General features: G+C 44.3%; 1 protein-coding gene across 3 annotated transcripts in view; it reads right to left on the reverse strand.

Annotated features, from left to right (window-relative positions):
* The window catches only part of epb41l4a (erythrocyte membrane protein band 4.1 like 4A), a 349865-nt gene that overhangs the window by 59255 nt on the left and 267177 nt on the right, over positions 1 to 23433 (reverse strand). For 2 of the 3 annotated variants that reach the window (XM_078566243.1, XM_078566249.1), the window contains exons 15-16: positions 1597 to 1677; positions 68 to 181 (exon numbers count right to left, since the gene is read on the reverse strand). In XM_078566243.1, coding sequence (XP_078422369.1) covers positions 68 to 181; positions 1597 to 1677 — 195 coding nt within the window. Of the gene's footprint in view, positions 1 to 67; positions 182 to 1596; positions 1678 to 16075; positions 16171 to 23433 lie in introns of those variants that run through there. The other variant, XM_078566257.1, reaches the window with a different exon arrangement.

Genomic DNA, 23433 nt, shown 5'->3' on the forward strand with positions numbered 1-23433 from the left:
TTGGAGACGCCAGGCATTGTTCAAAACAACAACAGAATCAAACACTTAAAAAAATATCAATTCCTACCATCGTCTCCCAGGCTGACCCAACTCATTATCACTTCCACCAGAAGGAGTCCGTCGTTTAGGATGAGGGAATTTTGGTGATTTGTTGCGTTCACTTGGAGAAATATACAATCCACTGAAAAAAGACAATTCAGTACATGACTAGATGATAAGGCTTAATATTAAAAGATGTATTTCTTATTTTAGTAACTCTGGCAATTCACGTGCGTGATCTTTTTCCAGGCACAAAGGATTGGGAACAGATTGAGAGCTAAAAATCTTGTGGCATTTTGTTTTGTGAGAGAGACGGAGAAAGGAGACATTATGGCCTAGATGTTAACTTATCTGTCCCACCAGGAGCGTGTAGGTCAGAAAGTTGTGGGGAAACCAGAAGTCGGAATGCTCTCCACGTGTCGTGGAGTCAAAGCTGCTTGACACAATGGTTTCCAGTTGGATGGGGAGCCAGTCTGTGTGGCCACTGGGCCAAGTAAATCTGCGCTGGAGGTATGGGCTGATCACAGGTGGGGGGATCAGAGCCACTGGGGTTGAGGGGGTGGGGGTACTTCAGGGACTAGCAGGGGGGCTGTGGGAGACGTTGGGAGCATCTGAGATGGGAGACGAAGTCAGAGGCTTCAGGAGGAGGAAGAGGCCTTTGGGGAGTGTTGGAATTGGAAACCTTGGCGGGGAAGATAAATGGGGTGGGGGTGGTCAGAGGCCTCTGTGGGGAAGATTTGGGAGCCTCAGGGTGAAATCGGAGGCCTCAGCAAAGGGGAGTAAAAGGCCTCGTGGGGAAGTTTGTAGGGGACATGGTGCATAATTGCAGAGGTTCCTCAGGCAAGTACACTGGATTCAGCAGGTAGATGTAAAGGCACTCTCCTCAAGGATCTGCTAAATCCTCAGCTGGATCTGGTGTCTGGGTTCCCCGAGGCTCAAGAAACCTGACTGACAACAGTTAAATTCAAAAAGCTGAATGACAATGAGGCTTGCAACCTCATTATCATATTTAAAGTACCAACCTGCCTCCTTTGAACAGGTTGGTCTCCTGCCCATCTTCCCATCTCCATTAAAGTTGCAGGTGGCTAGGCTGGGGTCATTAAAGACTTTAAACCCTTTCCCAACTGCCCCGACCCCACAGCCTGACTCAAACACACTTGCTTTTTGGATAAACTTCTCCCTGACATCTATTTACTTCAAAGAACATCACCTGCTTGTAAAGGGACTGCAAAATAGCAAGCAGCAATTCAAAATATGTGTTGGAGAATTGTAATTTATTCTCTCTGGAGAAGTCATTTATCCTGGTAGCAGACTTTAAACCAGAAACTGCTGCTGTGCCAAAGGCAGGCAAAAAAAAAAAATCACAGCCACAAAATATTTGAAAATGCAGCTAAAAGATCAAATTTTCCAGAAGTAAAGCTTCCAACATCATTCAGGTGAATTGGTGACTAGTTAAGAGAATGACTAGTAATTTCAGTGATTGCTGGATGAGGATGATGAAGCATTACTGTTAGGGAAAAGCATTCTGATTAGTAAAGTTAATCAATGTCTTCCTACCTTTGGGGACCATTTCCTTCCCATGGCGCACTGGTTTTGGTTTGTGTATCTGGACTACCATCCCGTTTGGTTATCTTGGAGCTAAGGAGGAAGTGAGAAGTCTCAACTTTCAGGATAATTAAACTTTACAGTGATAAGTACACAGTACACACAGCAGTGCTCCTAACAGGAACTCTAGCTTACAAATCACGTGCTCTATCATAACATATAACGTATAATAAAAATCAAAGTAGTGCAAACACACAGATGCTGATTGACCTCCTGTGTATTTTCTGTTTTCGTTACATGATGCAAATGATTTCTACATCGATAGCGATAGCACCGGACCAAACCCCTCACTTTAACATGTTCCCCAACTATACTGTATTACAAAGAATTAGTTACTCACATCTGTTTCTGAATGAAGATTCTTGCAATTTCAGTATCAGTGTCCTGTCCAATGTTAAGCCCTCATATGCCAACATCATTAAAACATATTGGGCCAGAACTTCTGAGGAGTGGCAATCACAGTTAGATTGCTGCTCTGCTCCTTTTCACTTACCTTAGTCAGGATCTGTACATTTCTCACTCGACCTTCCAACTTGGGCCTGATGGGAAATGTGCAGTGCAGCAGGTTCCCAAGGCCTTCAGTGCAGGGCAGCAGCATTGGGGGATGTGAAGCCACATCATTTTTTTAAGATACCAGCTGCCATAAAGCAGCTAAGTTTAAAGGCCCCGGCCACTTTGAGAAGCCAGGGGGGAGGTAAGTGTGTAAGTGGGTAGGATGGGGAGGGGAGCAGAATGGGTGGGGAGGGGGTAGAATGGAGGGTGTGAGGGGAATATGTTGGCGGAGGGGTAAGATGGGGTGTAGTTTGGGTCACGGTAGGATGAGCGGGGGTCAGGTGGTCAGTCGGGGGGTGGGGGATAGTCAGGGGGTGGTGGGGTAGTCAAGGATAGAGGAGGTAGTCGGGGATGGGGGATAGCTGGAGGTGGGGGGATAGTCGGGGGGGGCAGTTGCGGGGTAGTCGGGGAGTGGGGGGGTAGTCGAGGATAGAGGAGGTAGTTGGGGGGGTGGGGGTTTAGTCGAGGATAGAGGAGGTAGTCGGGGGGGTGGGGGTTTAGTCGAGGTTAGAGGAGGTAGTCGGGGGGGTGGGGGTTTAGTCGAGGATGGAGGAGGTAGTCGGGGGGGTGGGGGGTTTAGTCGAGGATAGAGGAGGTAGTCGGAGGGGTGGGGGGTTTAGTCGAGGATAGAGGAGGTAGTCGGGGGGGTGGGGGGTTTAGTCGAGGATAGAGGAGGTAGTCGGGGGGGTGGGGGTTTAGTCGAGGATAGAAGAGGTAGTCGGAGGGGTGGGGGGATAGTCGAGGATAGAGGAGGTAGTCGGAGGGGTGGGGGGATAGTCGAGGATAGAGGAGGTAGTCGGGGGTGGGGGGATAGTCGAGGATAGAGGAGGTAGTCGGGGTGGTGGGGGGATAGTCGAGGATAGAGGAGGTAGTCGGGGGGGTGGGGGGATAGTCGAGGATAGAGGAGGTAGTCGGGGGGGTGGGGTGTTTAGTCGAGGATAGAGGAGGTAGTCGAGGGTGGGGGGATAATCGAGGACAGAGGAAGTAGTCGGGGGGTGGGAGGATAGCTGGGGGTCGGGGGATAGTCGGTGGGGGCAGTTGCGGGGTAGTCGGGGGGGCAGTTGCGGGGTAGTCAAGGGGTGGGGGGGTAGTCGAGGATAGAGGAGGTAGTCAGGGGGTAGGGGTTTAGTCGAGGATAGAGGAGGTAGTCAGGGGGAAGGGGTTTAGTCGAGGATAGAGGAGGTAGGGGGATAGCTGGGGGTCGGGGGATAGTCGGGGGGGGCAGTTGCGGGGTAGTCGGGGGGATAGTCGAGGATAGAGGAGGTAGTCGAGGGGGTGGGGGGATAGTCAAGGATAGAGGAGGTAGTTGGAGGTGGGGGGATAGCTGGGGGTCGGGGGATAGTTGGGATGTCGGGAGGTAGTCGGGGAGGACGGGACGGCGCAGTCAGTGCTATAGTTACCAGGAATTAGAAGTGATTTTCATCCTTCTCATTTTTCCTGGGTAACTATTCTGCTAAGAGTGTCAGAACAATTTGAAGTTTCCGACTTATATCGGAGTATCGGGTGTTTCCCAGTGCAGGGTAATTGCCCACCAGAAGTGAAACTTCCTGGACAATTGTCATGCAGGCCTCGCTTGGGGACTTCCAGAGGATTCCCCAGCGGATCTTCTGGGGTACCTCACGGATATGAGCTCCAGAGATTGGAAGTTCTGGGCCATTATCCAGTTATTAACACATTGCTGTTTGTGGGGCCTTGCTGTGCACAATTTGGCTGCTGTGTTTCCCACATTACAAAAGTGACTACAAATCAAAAGTATTTCGTTGGCCGCAATGTGCTTTGGGAAAGGTGCTATATAAATGTGAGTTAATTCTTTCTTTACTTTACTTCAGTTAGCGAGCATTTATGTTGTTACAGACAGGGGAGAGATGTGGGATAATGTTTCCCTTGTTCCCACCGCTCGACTGACTGCAACAAGATGTATTTTTGAGAAGGAGTGTTTTAACCCCTTTAGAACCGTGACTCTAAAGAACAGACACAAAACAGACTTTCTGGTATGCTTAAATCAAGAGAAAGGATAAATGTTTATTTTTACACACACAAACACACACACACACATACACACACACACACACACACACACACACACAGAAGAAAAGATGATTTCTAAAGATATAGCATGCACTTAAATTTCTTTAAAGTCCCAAGAGTCAATATTATTCTATTTCTCCAAGAAGGTCATCAGAAAGGTTGCAGGCCTAGAAATTCTCTTTCACTGGAAGAAAATAAAGGTCTCTGGTGATGAATTCACAATGGTATTCCAAGAAATAACAGGTTTCTGGCTTTTTAGTCAAAGTTGTTGTTGAACCTCTGTAATGAAGAAGTATAATCTTGCAGGTAGAATGAATTAGCCCCACTTCTCTGCCTATGGTCAGAGAAGAGTCTTCTCTTGTGCTGGGTGAGACGGATTCCCCCTGGTCTTTGTATCCCAGGCTGGCTCTTTTTGGCTGTTCTTAGAATAAATAATATATTTGTTATCCCCAACCAGCTTCTGTCACGTGATAACAGTATTGATGTTTTCCATTGCCCACACAATCAGTTGATGGCTAAGCAATTTTCCACAAAATGGAGGATGTTTGATTCAATTCGCACCTGTTTGTGATAAAGTGGTTCCTTCACACCATTCTTTGTTAGATTTCAAGTTTGCAGGCACCAAATCTGGGGCAACCATTGCATTTAAGTTTCTGTAAATATCTACACAATAGTAACTGCAAATATCACAAGTGATCTTGCAACTTGATGTCTCTTCAGGGCAAGGTCCTCCAGAAAGGACATTTACATTTTAAGGACCTTGAAGGGCACAGAAAATAGGAGTATATGGCCTGTTGAGCCTGCTCTGCCATTCAATACGATTATGGCTGAACTTCGGTTTCAACTCCACTTTCCTCCCAGTTTCCCATATCCCTTGATTCCCTGATGGACCAAACATTTGTCTATCTTAGCCTTATATGTATTCAATGATGGAGCATCCACAACCCCTCTGGGGCAGAGAATTCCAAAGGTTCACAACCTTTTGAGTAATTTGAGTAATTTCTACTCATCTCAGTCCTAAATAATCAGTCCCTTAGCCTGAGACTGTGCCCCCATGTTTTAGATTCCCCAACCAGTGGAAACAATCTCTCAGCATCTATCCTATTAAGCCCCTTCAGAATTTTGTACATTTAAATGAGATTGCCTCTCATTCTTCCAACCTCCAGAGAAAATAGACTCAATTTGTTCAGCCTCTCGTGATAGGACAGCCTCTTCATCCCAGGGACCAATTTCGTGAACCTTCACTGTATCGGATCCAATGCAAGTATATCCTTTCTTAAAAGTGGAGACCAAAACTGCACACAGTATTCCAGATGTGGTCTCACCAAAGCCCTGTAAAATTGGAGCAAGAATTCTTTATTCCTGTAATCCGATCTGCTTGCAATAAAGGCCAACATGCCATTTGCCTTCCTAATTGCTTGCTGTACCTATATGCTAACTTTTTGCATTCCTTGTACATGCACACCCAAGTCTCTTTGAACATCAACGCTTACAAGCTTTTCACCTTTTATAATATATTCAGCTTTTCCATTCTTTCCATCAAAGTGAACAACTTCACACTTCCCAACATTATAATCCATCTTCCATCTTGTTGTCCACTGGCTTAAACTGTCGATATCTCTTTGCAGTCTTTCTGTGTCCTTCCCACAGCTTACCTTTCCACCTAGCTTTGTATCATCAGCAAACTTAGAGACATTAACTCCCTGTCTCTTCACCTAAGTCATTAATATAGATTGTAAATAGCTGAGGCCCCAGCACTGACCCTTGTGGCACTTCACTATTCACTACCTGCCAGCTTGAAAATGTCCCTTTTATGCCCACTCTCTGCTTCCTATCTGTTAACCAATCCTCTATCCATGCTAATATATTACCTCCAACTCCAACTCTAATCTTACCTATTACTGTGTGTGGAGTCATATCGAATGCCTTTTGGATATCCAAGTATACTACATCTGCTGGTTCCCCTTTATCTACCTTACTAGTTACATCCTCAAAAAAAATCAAATAAATTTGTTAAACAGGATTTCCCTTTAGTAAGACCATGTTGACTTGTTCTAATCATACTATGTTTTTCCAAGTGCATTGTTAAGACATCCTTAATAATATATTTCAGCATTTTCCCAACAACTGATGTTAGGCTAATTGGCCTGTAGTACCTTGCTTTCTCTCTCCCTCCTTTCCTGAAAAGCGGAGTAACATTTGCCAACTCCCAATCTGATGGGACCATTCCGGAATCCAATGAATTCTGGAAAATCACAGCCAGTACATCCCACTGTCTCTGCAGATATCCCTTTTAGAACCCTAGGGTGTAGCCATCATGCCCCGGGATCTGTTGCATTTTAATCCCTTAAGTTCCTCCAATGCATTTCTCTGTTTCTAGAGACATGTTAAGACACGAGTTAATCATTTTCTGTATAGAAACCACAAAACAAGTCACTTGACCCCCTGGAGTCCATTTTATCAAGATAAATTCCATGCCTCCTTTTAAAAGTAGTGTCGATCTTCTTAATGGGTTTTACGGGCATATGACACAACCGTAATAATGTCTAGACTTGACTATTCCAATGCTCTTCTGGCCAGCCTTGCACCTTCCAACCCCTGTAAACTTGAGCTCAACCAAAACTCTATTGCCTCTATCCTAACACTCACCAAGTCCTGTTCACCTATCACCCTGTGCTTACTGGCCTACACTTGCTCCAGTCTGGCAACATCTCAGCTTTAAAATTCACGACTTGTTTTCAAATCCTTCATGGTCTCGTCCTTCCCTATCTCTGTAATCCAGTCCTACAACTCACCAATGTCTCTCTGCTCCTCATATTCTGCCCTCTTGTACGTCCCTAATTTTAATTGCTCCACCATTGGCAATAATCCTTTCAGCTGCCTGGACCATAAACTCTGGAATTTCTTCCCTAAACCTCTCCACTCCTCTACCTCTCTTAAGATGCTCCTTAAAACCTGCCTCTCACCTATCCTAATATCTTCTCAAGTGGATTGGTGACATTTTTTTCATAACACTCCCATGGAAAACCTTAGGGATGTTTAACAATGTTAAAGATGCTATGCAAATAAATGCAAGTTGTTGTTTGATTTTTATTCCTATTAGATGCTGTTCAGTCTTAAAAGGAGAAACTAGAGTCAAAGATAAGCATTAGCCCAAAGGACTCTTTTATTTTAGGCTATTTAAAGGAAATGTAATATCAAAATTACCTCAGGGTAAAAGGTTTCTCTATGGAATTCTATTTGTTTTGCTTTATTGTTTAGTGAATGAGCTACTGTGAGGTATGGCATGAGAATATCTCGTATTAGTAGTGCATAACACCGTAATGTTTGCTTCATTCTTTACTGAGTATAATTGAAGTAAAGGGTCCATTAAATTTGACTTTGGGCCACATTCCTTCCTTTTGTGTATCACCTCAGCTTTCAGCAAACATAATCTAATAGTCTATATAGTAAATCATAGGTGAAGAGGAGCTTGTGGCATAACAGCACAAAGCTTCAGAGTCAGAGTCAATCAGAAGAATAAGTGTTTACAGAATCACTCACAGGATGTGTTGTAAGGCAGTAAGGGATGGAAAGTATCCTGAACAGACTGCAGAGATCAAAAGTTTTATCAATGTGCCCTGTACTCCATCCTTAATAAACACTCTAAGCAGTGTCATTATTCAGAATATATACAGATGGGACTGGATTTATATAATTTTACTGGAGTTGTTCTGTACACGTGTATATAGATGAGGCTCAAAAATCCTCAGGCCCAACTGTAGATCAAAGTAAGTGAGGCATTACACTGTTCACCACGTTTTATCAAATTTAAAACTAGTGTTAAAATTACAAGGTTTTATAAGACAGTTATGTTTTGGGACTGTGTTTTTAATTTAGGATAAAATGGAGGAATAATGGCGGGGGGGGGGGGGGGGGGGAGGGGGGTTAAGTGACCTATTCTGAATTCTGCTGACTGTAAATCTGGGTGGTTTGACTGTTAAAGATTAAAGAGGGTCCCAGGTTGCTTTATTGGGAAGAAGGTGCAAGGTGTTCACACATGTAGATAATGGCAGAAGTATTTGCGCTGACAGTGGATAGACAATTGGTCTCCAAAGTCCAGGGAAGGTGTTAAGAATGTCAGGTTTTGTAAATGGTTATACTTTATCTGTCTATTTAGTCTTAATTTGGAATGATGTTGGAGTCTAAATGATAGCTAATTAGCATTTCTATCTGGATACAAGATCTATATGATTCATGTTGCCATGGAGATGGGCTTTGAGATGGGAAGGGTCCATAGGGTTCATTTATAGGACTGGGTTATCGGCTTTCCAAACTCACAGACAAGTCAGCCTGCCAGGATCTGAGTGTGAGAGTTTGAGAGAGAGTATGAGAGCGAGAGAGAGCGAGAGAGTGTGTGTGTGTGTGTGGGAAAGAGAGAGAGAATGAGTGAATGGGTGAGTGAGTGAGAGAGAGAGAGGGAGAGAGCAGCTAGAGGCAGCCAGTCTCCATCGTTCATCATGCAGTGGGAGCTCATGCTCAGACAGAAAAGACCAAATTCGTGGTGATTTAGAACGAGACTAGAAGATTCACCTAGCTTGAGCTAGAGGGAGAATCTCTAAGAAAAACCCTCACTGTGAAAGACAGTTCAGAGGTTAAAGGTTACCAGACTGGGAAAGCAAAAGAATGGAAGTAAATCCTTGTGAGCCAAGAATCATTTTGGACTGGTTCCCAGAGAATTGAATTTCTACTTAAGGGGCAGTGTAAAGTACAATCGCGAGGCAGGATTTTCAGTTGTGTTAAAAGTAAAACGGGAAAGTTCTGTTTTGTAATTCAAAGTGTAAGTTGTTTACTGAAACAATGTTTGGTCAAAGTTACTTTTAGTTTGTTTGTGACAGTAAAAGTCTTAAAATGTGAAATCATGCCGTGTCATCCTTTCAGTTATTCACTGGAAGTTCGAATTTCTTTACTCCCTACTGGGATCGTAACATAGTGAAACCTGTGAATCATACATAGGAACAGGAGCAAACCAATCAGTCCATTGGAACAGTTCTGTTATTATTTACAGTTATATACTTTGAAATATGACCCTGCCTGAATACAGACAAAAAGTAAGTGCTGTGCACACTGCAAGTACCTGTTCATGTGATTGACAGGACCATGCAATATTAATGCACCTCGGGGGTGGGGGTGGAGAACTATGTTTAGTGGAGAACTATGGAAGAAATTAATGCCAGGAGCATGCTCCAAGGACGTGGCTACAATGTTGTTTAATAAACAACATTGAAGTTTAATAAACTTCTAATTTCTCCCACAGGAAGCTGTTAAGGCTAGGTTAATTGAAAATTTCAAAACTGAGATTGATAAATTTTTGTTAAGTAAGGCTCATGGAATCAAGAGAGGTGAGTTAAGTTACAGATCAGCCAAGTTCCATGTGAATGGTGGAGCAGGTTTCCAGGGTTTAATAGCCTTCACCTGTTCTTAGTTCCCTATGTAACCACAATAGGGCTGTGAAGGTAAGACCCTTAAACATCAGCTGAATTATTCTCTTCTCGCACTTAGACCACATTTCTCATGACTCACAGCCTTTACCTCACCTACTTCCATTTACTCTCCTACAATCACTTCACCACACTTTATTCCGCCTCCTTTTGCTCCTGCTCTCATTATCTCACTTCCCCACAACTCAAAAGTGTGTTAACTTTTACACAACAATCACATAATTTGACCTTGACATGCAAATTCTCAAAACATCATAAAAGGCTACCACTAACATTCTCCTTTCTTTCCTGCATGATAATTTGGCAACAATATACATCAGTAGATGGCTGCCAGAGTAGACCAAGGCCACATGTATATCCTGTCTTTACTGGAGTAATAGGTGCTGGACATTTTGGGCAGGAGATGAGGCATGGCCATTGCAACTGAACAGATTGGAGAAAATGTCCCTCAGGGTTTCCTCACATCTTGGCCTCATTTTCCTTTATTACTTCTATCTCACCCTGCACACTCTGTATGACAAACTGTAGGTGTTTTGTACAACCATTCATCTTTCTCTGCTAAATGCTAACACTTGCCCATCTCTTCCACTTCAGGTATAGCAAATGTAGAGTGCCATAACACATCACAAGAAAAGGAAGGCAGCACCCAGCAAAATGCAGCTTACCTTAGCAAGCATAGCTCAAAGTTTGGCTACACACATAGGATAGAGAGTAGGCTAGAGGGATATTCACAGAGTGATCAACAAGCACAAGTATGCACTAAGCAAGGGACTAGTTGGGGTTGCTGTTTCTATACTTCCTCCTCTGCCTGTTACCCTTCCACTTCTTCCTGTCTGTTATTACATGGCAGATGATGTGTGCCAGGCAGACCAAATCCATGAGGGAAACTTGGTTGCGCTATCACAACGGTTTTGCAATTTGTATTTATTATGAGATGTGTGTATTGAATTCGGAAGTAACAAGTCCACCAAGACCGTTAGAGATTTTTTTTAAATCAAATTAAAATATTTATTAACAGAATAAAAGATGTCAAGAACATACATAAAACTACAATTACTACTATAATAACTCCTAAAATTCCTAATTAACCTGACTCCCAGTTACACCCCCTTTAAGACAACGGTCAGGAATAAATTTTAGACTTAAAACAAACTTAACAAGTTAACACAATACCCTGGACAGTGGAATTCCAAATGGCTTTTCTCTAACTTCTGTTTAATTAGACAGCAGACTTACGCACAAATGTCGGGGGCTTCATTAAGGCTATTTCACATACTGTTAGATCATACATGGCCTTCTCTTTTCACCTAGCCTTTCATTCTCCTTTATGTATGTTTCTCTCTTTTTAATATGTAAATTCAATTGTTCCAAATGTTTTTGAAACTGTACCTTCCTCAAAACATAAAAACTTCCATGTGCCAATATTGCCAGTAACCTTTGGGGAAAAATAAACACATCCCTTAGCCTTGCTTTTCTGGCTAGTTGTAAATAGACTAAGGTGCCTCTGCAGTCCAAATCTCCCTTTATTTATCTAAAAATGCAAATTCTCTTCACACCTTACATACTAAGCCAGCATCCATGTTTACTAATTAGCATGTCAAGCACCCAGCTTCTTTTGAGTATTTAAAGCTTGTAGTCTACTTGACTACAAATGTAATTAAACCACACACAGACCCAATTATACTTACCTCCATAAACCTACTTCACAATAAACCAGAAAAATATTATGAAAAAAATGTTAGTTTCATGACACTGTCTGCGTGATGGTAAGGGCTGGCCTCAGCTGACAGTTCCAGAACATTACAGAAGCATAGGCAGGGATTTTTCCTGAAATCAGCAAAGCCCGATATCAGGCAGGGAAAATCGGCATTTGACCCGCCAACGGCAATGGCTGAATTTCACCCCATATCATGTGGAACATTGTTAAAAAAAATCAGAGGCATGGGTTTTATGTTGGATCACTAGTGGGGCGGCCTCGAATTTGCCCGCCCTGCCATCACCTCAGAGCTTCAGTAATCTGGGCGCTATATTTAAAGTCCACCCCTGTGAAGAGCTAGCATTCTTCAAGGAATAGAAAACTGATAGCTGCCAAAGCTAGGAAACATGCTGCCCCCAAATTTAGCATCACCTCCCTAGAGCACATACTAGATGCAATGGAGGCCTGCCATGGTGTCCTCTACCTCGCTCTGGGCGAAGACCAGCAAGCAAGGTCACCAAGCCAGCATGGGAGGCAGTGGCAGCGATGGTTAGCGCCAACGCACTCCAAAACAAGAAACCACCCAGTGCCAATAGAGAATGAATGATCTCGTCTGTTCCGCCAGGGTAAGTCACTCTTCTCATCACTCTCAATTCACACATTGACAAACCCATCACACATCCACAAGGATCTCACTCACTGCCAGTTCAAGGGACATCTCACACACTTTCATCTGCCCTGCAGATTGTGTCCTCATCCCATCCATGGCACCACTCACCAGCCACACATGCCAGACATTCTTATCATCTGGCCGGGCAGACATCCTGCTTACACTCTCTCCATCTGTCTTAATGCAGGACAAGCTGGCACACAACAAAAGGGAGAGGTCGCAGACTGGTGGAGGAATGCCTGACCTCAAGGTCCTCACATACTTTGAAAACAGAGCCATCCAGCTGGCCGTCGAGGATGTGGAACACTCATGTGCTGATGGTGAGGTCGGCGGCATTCAACCAAGTAAGGATCCAGCGGTGCAACATCCATCAGACAACAATGCTGTAAGTGATGTCCTGTTTCACAGGCCATTGCCATGCACTAATTATCTCTCCTTTCTTTCACAGACACATCTGGGAAACAGCCAAAGGGTTCCACCATCCAGGTCCTTAACTCCAGCCCAAGGACACCACAGAAGAGGAATCCACAGACACCAACACTGAAGACCCATCACACCGTTCACCCACAGCCACCACCACAGAGACACACATCTTGGTGGGATCTTGTTCTAGAGTAGCCTTGGGGTCACCATCTGGTGAGCACATAACACTCTCTGATCCACAGGAGGCAGAGGCACTCGGAGGTTTGCAGGAAACCAGGAATCTTCTAAGTCCGAGTCAGATGAGAAGCCTCTGGACTCAACCATGCCTCATTTGCCAGAGCTGCAAAGACAAGCTCAGGAACATCAAGAAGGGATGTCCACTGCACTCCTCAGGTTGCGAGGCACAATGGAGGAGTCCGTTTGCCTTCAGATCGAGGTGATTGTGCCGCCATGCCAACACAACGAGGTCAACACCGGCAGGGTAGCGGCCGGCATGGAGACCTTGGTCCAGGACATCGGGCCTGCACTGTTGCAGGAACTGCACTCCATTGCTGAAGCACTTGCTGGCATCAGTGTCAATGCGAGAGGAGGGCAGGGTATCTTGAGCTCACCCCAGCTGCCCTTTCCTCTCAAGGATTCTGCCAGCAGCCCTCAGGCACCCATAGGGAGGGAATCAGCAGGGGCCATCCACCCAGGTGACTTTGGGAGTGTCTGGCCTATCCGAATCTCCTCTTCCTGTGACCCAGCTCCAGTTCCGCAGGCCGTGGAGGGTGGCACAGCCACACAGCAGGACCCTGAAAGCAGGCCGGGGCCCTCTAGGTCTCAGCACTCCAGAGGACGCCCACCAAATTCATCACAGGCATCAGGGCATAGCAGTTAGCAGGCTACCTCCACCTCCGCTGTAGATGTCGGGGATGCACCAAGACGTAGCGGCAGGGTTAGAAAGGTCAAGAAGATGTAGTTGCACAACATGGACACGGGCGTTAATCACTTTACATAATGTTGACCATTGTAAATACATTCCCAAGAATGTCTCCTTGTCTATGGCTCCTTGTTATGAAGAACAGTGTTCGTGTCAATCAGATGTGAAACCTTGGTTCCGGCACAAAATGAAGGCTACTGTCACAGTCCAGGGCCTCTTCCCTGTGCGGTGTGTAACCGGTTTCAAAGTCACTATCCAGATTAGTGATGCGTGCTTGTGGCTTATGTTTGTTGCAAGAATCTTGTACCCAAGCATCACTGGATTCCGTGATGTTCTCTGTGTGCTCTCAGCACCTTAGAGGCAGGGCTACCCCCCATCTCGTTCAGCATTCCTGACAGGTGAAGGTGTGGTGTTGAAGGGAACAGGTGATGAAGCCTGCCAAAGGATCAACTGCTGTTGAAGTCCATGTGCCCGCTGTATCTCAGCAGCATCTCCATGATATGGTCCTCTTCACAGAGTATATATGTGCTGCCCTCAGCCAGAAAGGTGTCGGACGTTCCCAGATGCAATGTCAAGATCTTAGGAGTGTCCTCACTGCATCTCGCCATCATCCTCTGAGAATCATATGGCAAAGAGGGACTCACAAGCACGTCTGCCTCGTCTGGCCATTGTTATGGCCTCATCGCTGCACTCTCCCTTTCCAAGACCTCATTATCCTCATTCCCTTCGACCTTTTCCTCATCAGAGGAGATGTGCAGCTCTTCCATCTCCTCATCATCCAGGTCCTCCATGCTTTGCATTGCCAGCAAGCCACTATGATGCACGACCCCCTCTGGGGAGTATACTGGAGTGCCTCACCAGATCTGTCCAGACACCGGAACCTGATTTTCGGGATTCCTCTGGAGTGCTCCACCAAACTTCGGGTTGCAGCCTTCTCAAGATTTTCCAATCTCACCTCCAAACACACCCGTCCCAATCGGATGCAAAAAATCCCGGCCATAGTATATCCACATTGTTAAAATCCTTTGCCTAATTCTTTCTCCTGTACTCATTTTTAACCAGCTTGCTCTTTATTTTATGATTATGTTCCCTTTTTCTGGGCTCTTCCCATTAGTGGGAAAAGTTTTTTCACTTTATATTAGAATCTCCATTCTCTATTTTAAACACCTCAATCAGATCCTTTCATCTTCAAGGAATAGGGCTAAAGTTTATTAACCCTATCTGTGAATAAGTGTTTTCTCCGATTTTAATATAGGGTGTTTGCTGATAAAATTAAGGCACACAGTTTTAAAGGGAATATGGCAGCATGGCAAGCAAGGTGATTAAAGGACACAAAACAGAGATGAGCAATCAATATATAAATACACATCAATGTTATAATGAGAAGAGCCATCCTTCTAACACTGATCACTAGGGGGCACATGTGTGTGTCAAATTCCTTGGGACCAACAGAAAAAGCTGTTTTGGCAGGGTGTTCACTATTGGAGGGTTTAGGTAATTTGCTGCATCAGATAAATTATGTAGTGACCATTTGAATTGGACGTCATTTTATTCTGTTAAAAAATATACAGCATAAATTACTTTATATTATTTGTGTTTTCCTTAATTCTCACTGTTTCCACCTTGCTATCCAGTCCAAATGATTCTCAGTTCCATGTAATGGCTGTGTGAAGTTTTGCATAGTTGTGACTGCCTTTCTGAACTTATCCAGTGCAGTGATAACTGGCTCTGTACCTTCCATGTCCTTGTTACCAGAACTTTCTTCACCCTTTCCCTGACTCATCATTAATGGTCCAATTCATCGATGAAGAGAAGTTTTGTTTTCAAGAGACAAAGACGATTCCTTACTTGCCAACTTCAAGCATGTTGCCTGGCTGCAGTTCCCTCATCCCAATTTCCTCATTGAATTTTCATCCTCACATCCGCTGCCTTGTTGGAATTTGTGCATAGACAGTCTTCTCATGTGACAAATGCATATATCTTACGGGGTTTGCACTACAATATTTAGCTTTCAATTACCCTCAACTTTAATTTCATTGTTGTATCTTCCTTAAGTGTTCGTTGTAGTAGGGTTGATTTTCATTGAAAAAATTGGCGCTTAGCACTGGGTTATTAAAATTAGACTTTATATTATTTTTCCTCCTATGTAAAAATTTGTAACTGATACATGAATAGGGGATGCCATTAACTGTGACTTTAGGGGGACATTGATCGATAGACTGCACAGATAAAATTTAACACTATGAATTGTGAGGAAGAATAAGGGTAAAAAAATGCACAAAATGGTAAATTTCTAAAAATAGAGAAGCAGAGAGGCTTTAGGTTTCAGAAACAAAAATCTTTAAAAGTAAGAAAATAAGTTGATAAAGCTGTACAAAAAAAGGATCACTGGTTTACAAATAGGAGCACGGAATACAAAAGCGAACTGGGGTATTTTCATTAAATCAATGAAGGTCAGTAGGAAGTCAGGTTGGCACTGCCAGTGATAGTCAAATTCACAAGCACTCTCAAACGTTCTGCTTTCACCTCCTTCCAAGCACACTGTACTGCTGTCCTCTGGTGATGATGTCCTGGATTGGCAAACAGGAAAATCCACTGTACATCTCCCCCACGCATCAGCACCTTCGCTTTGTCAATCTTCACTTGGAGTTTGAGTGCTGTTCCATTCCAACACTTGTTCACAGCCTCCATTTCCTGCAGTTGCATTTATTGTGTCAGCTAATGGGTTTTGCCAACCACTTTGTGCCTCAAACTGCTTTTGGAAAGATTGAAATAACCATTTAAGTTATTCAAAGGCTTTTTAAGAGTTGAGTACTTCTGGCCCAAACCTAAGTAATTACATTAACTTGTCACATCAATTCAAAGTTTTTAAGGCAGCTTGTCTTTCCTCCTTCTATCAAGCTCCCAGCATCTAATCCAAGTGAATCAAGATCTCACCACAATTATTAAAACAGGGATTGACCGTGAAAGTTGTGAAGGTGAGTCTCCCTCTATGCAGCAGATATAAAATATGTAGTGCCTGCCTTTTATCTGATCTATGCTTGGACTAAAATAATCAACTCTAGAGTTTCTTGTGAGATATTTTGGCCATTCTTATGGCCACTTACATAATCAATATCCTTCTGCAATTTTCTGTTCTTTTCACAGTTCTTAGTTCCAGGGATGGGGGATTTTAGCTACCAGGTTAGGTTGGAGAAGCTAGGATTGTTCTCCTTGGAGCAAAGGAGATTGAAGGCCAATTTCATGACAGCGGATCATGATGCAATGTTGCAAAAATATGGTTCATGGCTTATATGTTTTAGAATATGACATGTAGTTATAGGAATTAAAGTGTTAAATGTAAGATAAATGGAAAATCCTGATTGAGAAACTGGTAATAACTCTGATGTAAATGCAATTCAAATAAGCTTGGAGTTTATTACACTTAAAAGTTAACTTATGTTTATCTTCAAGGTCAAACAGTGTGAAAGACAAAAAAAATAGGGAGTCTTCTGTGTGAGCATAATAAAGCCAGAAGATCTGCCCTTACTTCAATAAAATATTTAAATTATGCACGTGGTTTTCAGATGAAAGAAAGCTGAAAGCAGTTTTGTAAATATGGGGTTTCTTTGTGGGCCGAGGGGTCAACAGAAAGGTTTGTAAAATTCTATTATCAATATAAATTATTCATGTGGGTTACAGAATCAAATGTAGCATGGAAGATAAAATGATTCATTTACACTTCTGTTTAAGAGCATCCAAGAGCATGTCATGTCATCATTGAGATGCGCTATAGGCACAGAAGGTTCTTTTGTTTAATTTATCATTGTGTTTGCTGACGGAAGCAAGCAGTTCGGTTTGGGGAACAGACAGAAGCAGCTGCAGCTTAGCTTTGGTATAGACTTCACCTCACTGGATTGAGAGCCAACAGGAGATGATAGTCATTTAGGCCTGCAATTCATGCAGAGAAAATACTAACCTCATCATTTAACCAGTGGAATGTGGATGGGCCTCTATCTCAGTTTGGGTTTTGAGAGGGAAAGGCAACTAGAAGATTTGCTTCAGCTTGCAGCTAGTGGAAGAAATCTACAGTGGTCTTCACAGAGCCTTGTAACAGAAAGTGGTCAGCAGGGTTAGCTTAGAAAGCTGTGAGAAGGTAGTTGGATATCTGCTGGCAACGCAAACAAGGAGCTGAGGCATCCACAGTCGTGAGATCTGTAAGGAAAAGGTGGAGCGTCGTGTCACCAAAAATCTAATGGAAGGAACCCCATGGAATCTTACCTCGGAGAATAGCTAAAACACTGAGGGGAATTAAAGTGAATTCCAGAGTGCCGTGGCATGCCTTTGGGGTGGTCCCAAAAAGAGCGAATGAACGTTCAAGTTTTCATAAGATAAGGGAACTCTTGGGGGAGAAGTAAAAAGTAGAACTGAGTTCATAGCATAAGTAGTTATAAACTGCAGTGTTAAGTTAATAATGCTTGCTTTCTTTAATTTTTTTTATATAGGATCAAGTTCATCTTTGTATAAAAACGTAAAATCTTGTGGTGTAGTTTTGTCAGTTAATCACAAGGTGTTTGGATTTCTCTTTAAACGTTAATGGTCTCCAACAGGATTATAACAGCAGCGTCTCATGGCTGATGTCTCAGCTTCCATTGTAACGCACACAGAAACCATCCAACATCTCAATGCTGCAATGGAAGCTCAGACTGAGGTCATGAGTTACATGCTTGTCACCATGCAAGCCCAGCTTGATGCCATGCAGGCTTATGGCTGTGGATATGAGTGCTGAAAGTACCATGCACTCTCTCACAGCAGTCAGCAATGTCTTCAAACAGATTAGTAGGATTGATGAGGCGCTGTCCCAGGGCATGGCAGTGGCTCCATCGAGTACAAGCCACTGTCGTCTCAGGATGACAACATTCATCCTTCAACCCCTGCCAGTCTGTCAGTGCCCTTGGTGTTGCATTTCAACCAGTCAGCCCAAACTGCAACCACCCATGCCGAGGTGGAGCAATCCAAAACTGGGCCCACAAGGCCCAGGGCTGCTCGAGGGAGTCCTGCGTGGCCATTTGCAGTCCCTCCAGTGAAAGCTGGCAGCCTTCTGCCAGCCAGTCACTGGGATAGTAGTGCATAGGAGAACTAGAACAGTCAAAGGCATTTAGAGACTGCACAAATGTGAATAGTTCCACTTTGCATGTATCATTGTAAGTGTTACTGACAAAATTGTTATGGAATGGTTTTTTGACAGTGGCTCTTAAAAGGGATGGTGTATTAGGATAAAGAAAATGAATGTGGTGCGGGAAAGAGGGGTTCCATTTCGTGGGGCACTGGCATCAGTATTGGAACAGGAGGGATCTGTACCATTGGGATGGTCTCCACCTGAACCGATCTGGGACCAATGTTCTAGCGAAAAAGGTAAATAGGGTGGTCAACAGGACTTTAAACTAGAAAGTGGGAGGGAGGGAAGGGTAAAACTCCAAGAAGTATGACTAATGGGAAACAAAGCAGCAGGTTAGCATGGGGGGGAGGATTCAACTTCATGGAAAATTATGAAAAAACTGAAAAGAAAGGAGAGCCCAGGAGAGGCTATTAAAGTCCCCAGAACACAAATAGGACAGAGTGTTTGGAAAGGGCTAGGAATCTAACTTCAAGCACATCAGATAAAGGGACGACAATGAGAAAGGGGACGGGAAATACAGGACTGAAGGTGTTGTATCTGAATGCACGCAGTATACGAAATAAGGTAAATGAGCTTGTGGCGCAGGTTGAAATTGGCAGGTATGATGTGGTGGGCATCACGGAGACATGGCTGCAAGGGGATCAGGACTGGGAGCTAAATATCCAAGGATATACATCCTATCGAAAAGATAGGCATGTTGGCAGAGGGGGTGGGGTTACTTTGTTAGTAAGAAATTAAATTAAATCGATAGCAAGAAGTGACGTAGGGTCAGATGATGTAGAATCTGTGTGGGTAGAGTTGAGGAACCGCAAAGGTTAAAAAACCATAATGGGAGTTATGTACAGGCCTCCAAACAGTAGTCAGGATGTGGGGCACAAGATACACCAGGAGATAGAAAAGGCGTGTAAGAAAGGCAAGGTTACAGTGATCATGGGGGATTTCAATATGCAGGTAGACTGGGAAAATCAGGTTGGTAGTGGATCCCAAGAAAAGAAATTTATAGAATGTCTACGAAATGGCTTTTTGGAGCAGCTTGTGGTGGAGCCCACTAGGGAACAGGCAATTCTAGATTTAGTGATGTGTAATGAGGCAGATTTGATGAGGGAGCTTAAGGTGAAGGAACCCTTAGGAGGAAGTGACCATAGAATTTACCCTGCAATTTGAGAGGAAAAAACTGGAATCAGATGTAACGGTATTACAGTTGAATAAAGGCAATTACAGAGGCATGAGGGAGGAACTGGCCAGAATTGACTGGGAGATGAGCCCAGCAGGATAGACAGTGGAACAGCAAAGGCAGGAGTTTCTGGGAGTAATTTGGGAGACACAGCAAAAATTCATCCCTAGGAAGAAGAAGCATACTAAAGGGAGGACGAGGCAACCATGGCTGACAAGGGAAGTCAGGGACAGCATAAAAGCTAAAGAGAAAGCATACAATGTGGCAAAGAGCAGTGGGAAACCAGGGGATTGGGAAGCCTACAAAGACCAACAGAGGACAACTAAAAAAGAAATAAGGAGGGAGAAGATTAAATATGAGGGTAAACTAGCCAGTAATATAAAAGAAGATTGCAAAAGTTTTTTTAGATATATAAAGGGTAAGAGAGAGGCAAAAGTGGACACTGGGCTGCTGGAAAATGACGCTGGAGAAGTAATGGTGGGAAACAAAGAAATGGCGGAAGAACTGAATAGGTACTTTGCGTCAGTCTTCACGGTGGAAGACACGAGTGACATCCCCAAAGTTCAAGAGAGTCAGGGGGCAGAGGTGAGTATGGTGGCCATTACCAAGGAGAAGGTGCTAGGAAAACTGAAAGGTCTGAAGGTGGATAAATCACCTGGACCAGATGGATTACACCCCAGAGTTCTGAAGGAGATAGCTGAAGAGATAGTGGAGGCATTAGTGGTGATCTTTCAGGAATCACTGGAGTCAGGGAGGGTCCCAGAGGACTGGAAAATCGCTAATGTAATCCCCCTGTTTAAGAAGGGAGTGAGGCAAAAGACGGGAAATTACAGGCCGATTAGCCTGACCTCGGTCGTTGGTAAGATTATAGAGTCCATTATTAAGGATGAGATATCAGAATACTTGGAAGTGCATGATAAAATAGGGCAAAGTCAGCATGGTTTCATCAAGGGGAGGTCATGCCTGACAAATCTGTTAGAATTTTTTGAGGAGGTAACGAGTAGGTTAGACAAAGGAGAGCCAATGGATGTTATCTACTCGGACTTCCAGAAGGCCTTTGACAAGGTGCCGCACAGGAGGCTGCTCAGTAAGATAAGAGCCCATGGTGTTAGAGGCAAGGTACTAGCATGGATAGAAGATTGGCTGTCTGGCAGGAGGCAGAGAGTGGGGATAAGGGGGTCCTTCTCAGGATGGCAGCCGGTGACTAGTGGAGTTCCGCAGGGGTCAGTGTTGGGACCACAACTTTTCACTTTATACATTAATGATCTAGATGAAGGAACTGAGGGCATCCTGGCTAAGTTTGCAGATGATACAAAGATAGGTGGAGGGACAGGTAGTATTGAGGAGGCGGGGAGGCTGCAGAAGGATTTGGACAGGTTAGGAGAATGGGCAAAGAAGTGGCAGATGGAATATAACGTGGGGAAGTGTGAGGTCATGCACTTTGGTAGGAAGAATAGAGGCATAGACTATTTTCTAAATGGGGAAAGAATTCAGAAATCTCGAGTGCAAAGGGACTTGGGAGTCCTAGTCCAGGACGCTCTTAAGGTTAACTTGCAGGTTGAGTCAGTAGTTGGGAAGGCAAATGCAATGTTGGCATTTATTTTGAGAGGACTAGAATATAAAAGCAGGGATGTGCTGCTGAGGCTTTATAAGGCTCTGGTCAGACCACATTTAGAATATTGTGAGCAATTTTGGGCCCCGTATCTCAGGAAGGATGTGCTGGCCCCGGAGAGGGCCCAGAGGAGGTTCACGAGAACGATCCCAGGAATGAAAGGCTTAACATATGAGGAACGTTTGAGGACTCTGGGTCTATACTCGATGGAATTTAGAAGGATGAGGGGGGATCTGATTGAAACTTACAGAATACTGAAAGGCCTGGATAAAGTGGACGTGGGGAAGATGTTTCCATTAGTAGGAGAGACTAGGACCCGAGGGCACAGCCTCAGAGTAAAGGGAAGACCTTTTAGAACAGAGATGAGGAGAAACTTCTTTAGCCAGAGAGTGGTGAATCTATGGAATTGATTGCCACAGAAGGCTGTGGAGGCCAGGTCATTGAGTGTATTTAAGACCGAGATAGATAGGTTCTTGATTGGTAAAGGGATCAAAGGTTACGGGGAGAAGGCGGGAGAATGGGGTTGAAAAACTTATCAGCCATGATTGAATGGTGGAGCAGACTCGATGGGCCGAATGGCCTAATTTCTGCTCCTATGTCTTATGGTCTTATGGTCTTGAAGGGTGAGGAATTGTGGAGCAACTGTGATGTGGGATTGAGGTCTCAAGGGTACCGGAGTCTGAGTATCTACTCACACACAGCCCATCCGGACTGCAGGGTCCCAGATGCCAACTCTCTTCCTCCTCCTTCTCCCAAGGTGGTCTTGAAAAGCCTAATGGCAAGTGCTGCACCGTCATGATAGCAAGGTTGTGGGGGATGCAGCAGACCACCACAGAACACACTCTGGCGAGTAGTGGAGGGCAGTCAGGCAACTGAACTCTTCTTTGAGGACGCTGGTGGTTTGCTCCACAATGCTACTGGTCACTACATGTCTCTCATTCTAGGTGTGCTGTCCATGCCTAGCTTAGTAGTGGAGAGCACTCATGAGCCAGATGTAGAGTGGGTATTCTGTGTCACCCAGCAGCCAGCCTCAGCTTCTTCGTGGTGGGCCAAAGATGGCAGGTATGCCTGACTGGTGCAGGATGAATGCATCATGGCTGCTGTCAAGATAGTGGCCATTCACAAACAAGATCTTTTGTAAATTGCATATTAATGGAGTGCTGGCCCTTGTGGTGGCAGCACACCTCCCAAATAAAAAACATGTGGGGTGTTAATTTCACATGCTCCCACCCAAAAGGGTCTGCTGGCATAAAAATTTAGGGCTGCAATGATTTTGATGGTCAGTGACAGTGTCATCTTCGCTCTGCAGTATGGCTAAAGTTTGGGTTGTAAGAGAAGGCACAGTTCAATCACCATCTCCTTGGTGAAAAAAGGTGCCTCAAACACTGCTCCTACCTGAGATGTAGGTAGAAGAAATGCTCCATCAGAGAACCTTGGTAGCTAGGGTCTTTCAATGAAAGCTCTCCTCCTCCACCCTCTGTGTACAGCTTCCCCTATCTTATACAAAAGCAAAATAGTGCAGATGAAAGGTCACAGACCTAATACTGCCAGATACTGCTGGCAGTATCCCCAGATACCACCAGACCAGCTGAGTGTTTCCAGCATTTTCTGCTTTCATTCCGCTATCTGATTTCTGTGTTCCATTTCCAAGTCATGCTGCAACCCAAGAGGGACTGCAACTATAGTCTGGCAGACCTTCCAACTCCTTTGACCTGTTTGTGAAAATCCTGCATCATTCCATTGTAAATCCAAAAGGTATTTTCACTAACTCTGTACCATTTCACAGAAAGTCAAAAGCACTTCACCTGAAGCTTGCATGGTTAGCCCTTTAAATAGCGGTAGTGGCAGGAGGGGGAGGAAGTGGGGGCTCTTATACAGTTAAACAGATGTTCAGCTGAGAGCGATTAAGAGAGGCTGTTGGTCCAAAATAGCTGCTTGTCCATCAAATGAGCACTAGAGGCTATTTGACGTTACAATCCATCCATTCTGCATGTTTCTGGTGCACACATGGTACAGCCCTGCTAGCACCCTTTCTTCTTGTTTGTCCTTTGAGGCCAAGATGACTATGTTCATC

This window comes from Cetorhinus maximus, chromosome 2 (assembly GCF_964194155.1).
Source record: "Cetorhinus maximus chromosome 2, sCetMax3.hap1.1, whole genome shotgun sequence".
Taxonomy (NCBI): domain Eukaryota; kingdom Metazoa; phylum Chordata; class Chondrichthyes; order Lamniformes; family Cetorhinidae; genus Cetorhinus; species Cetorhinus maximus.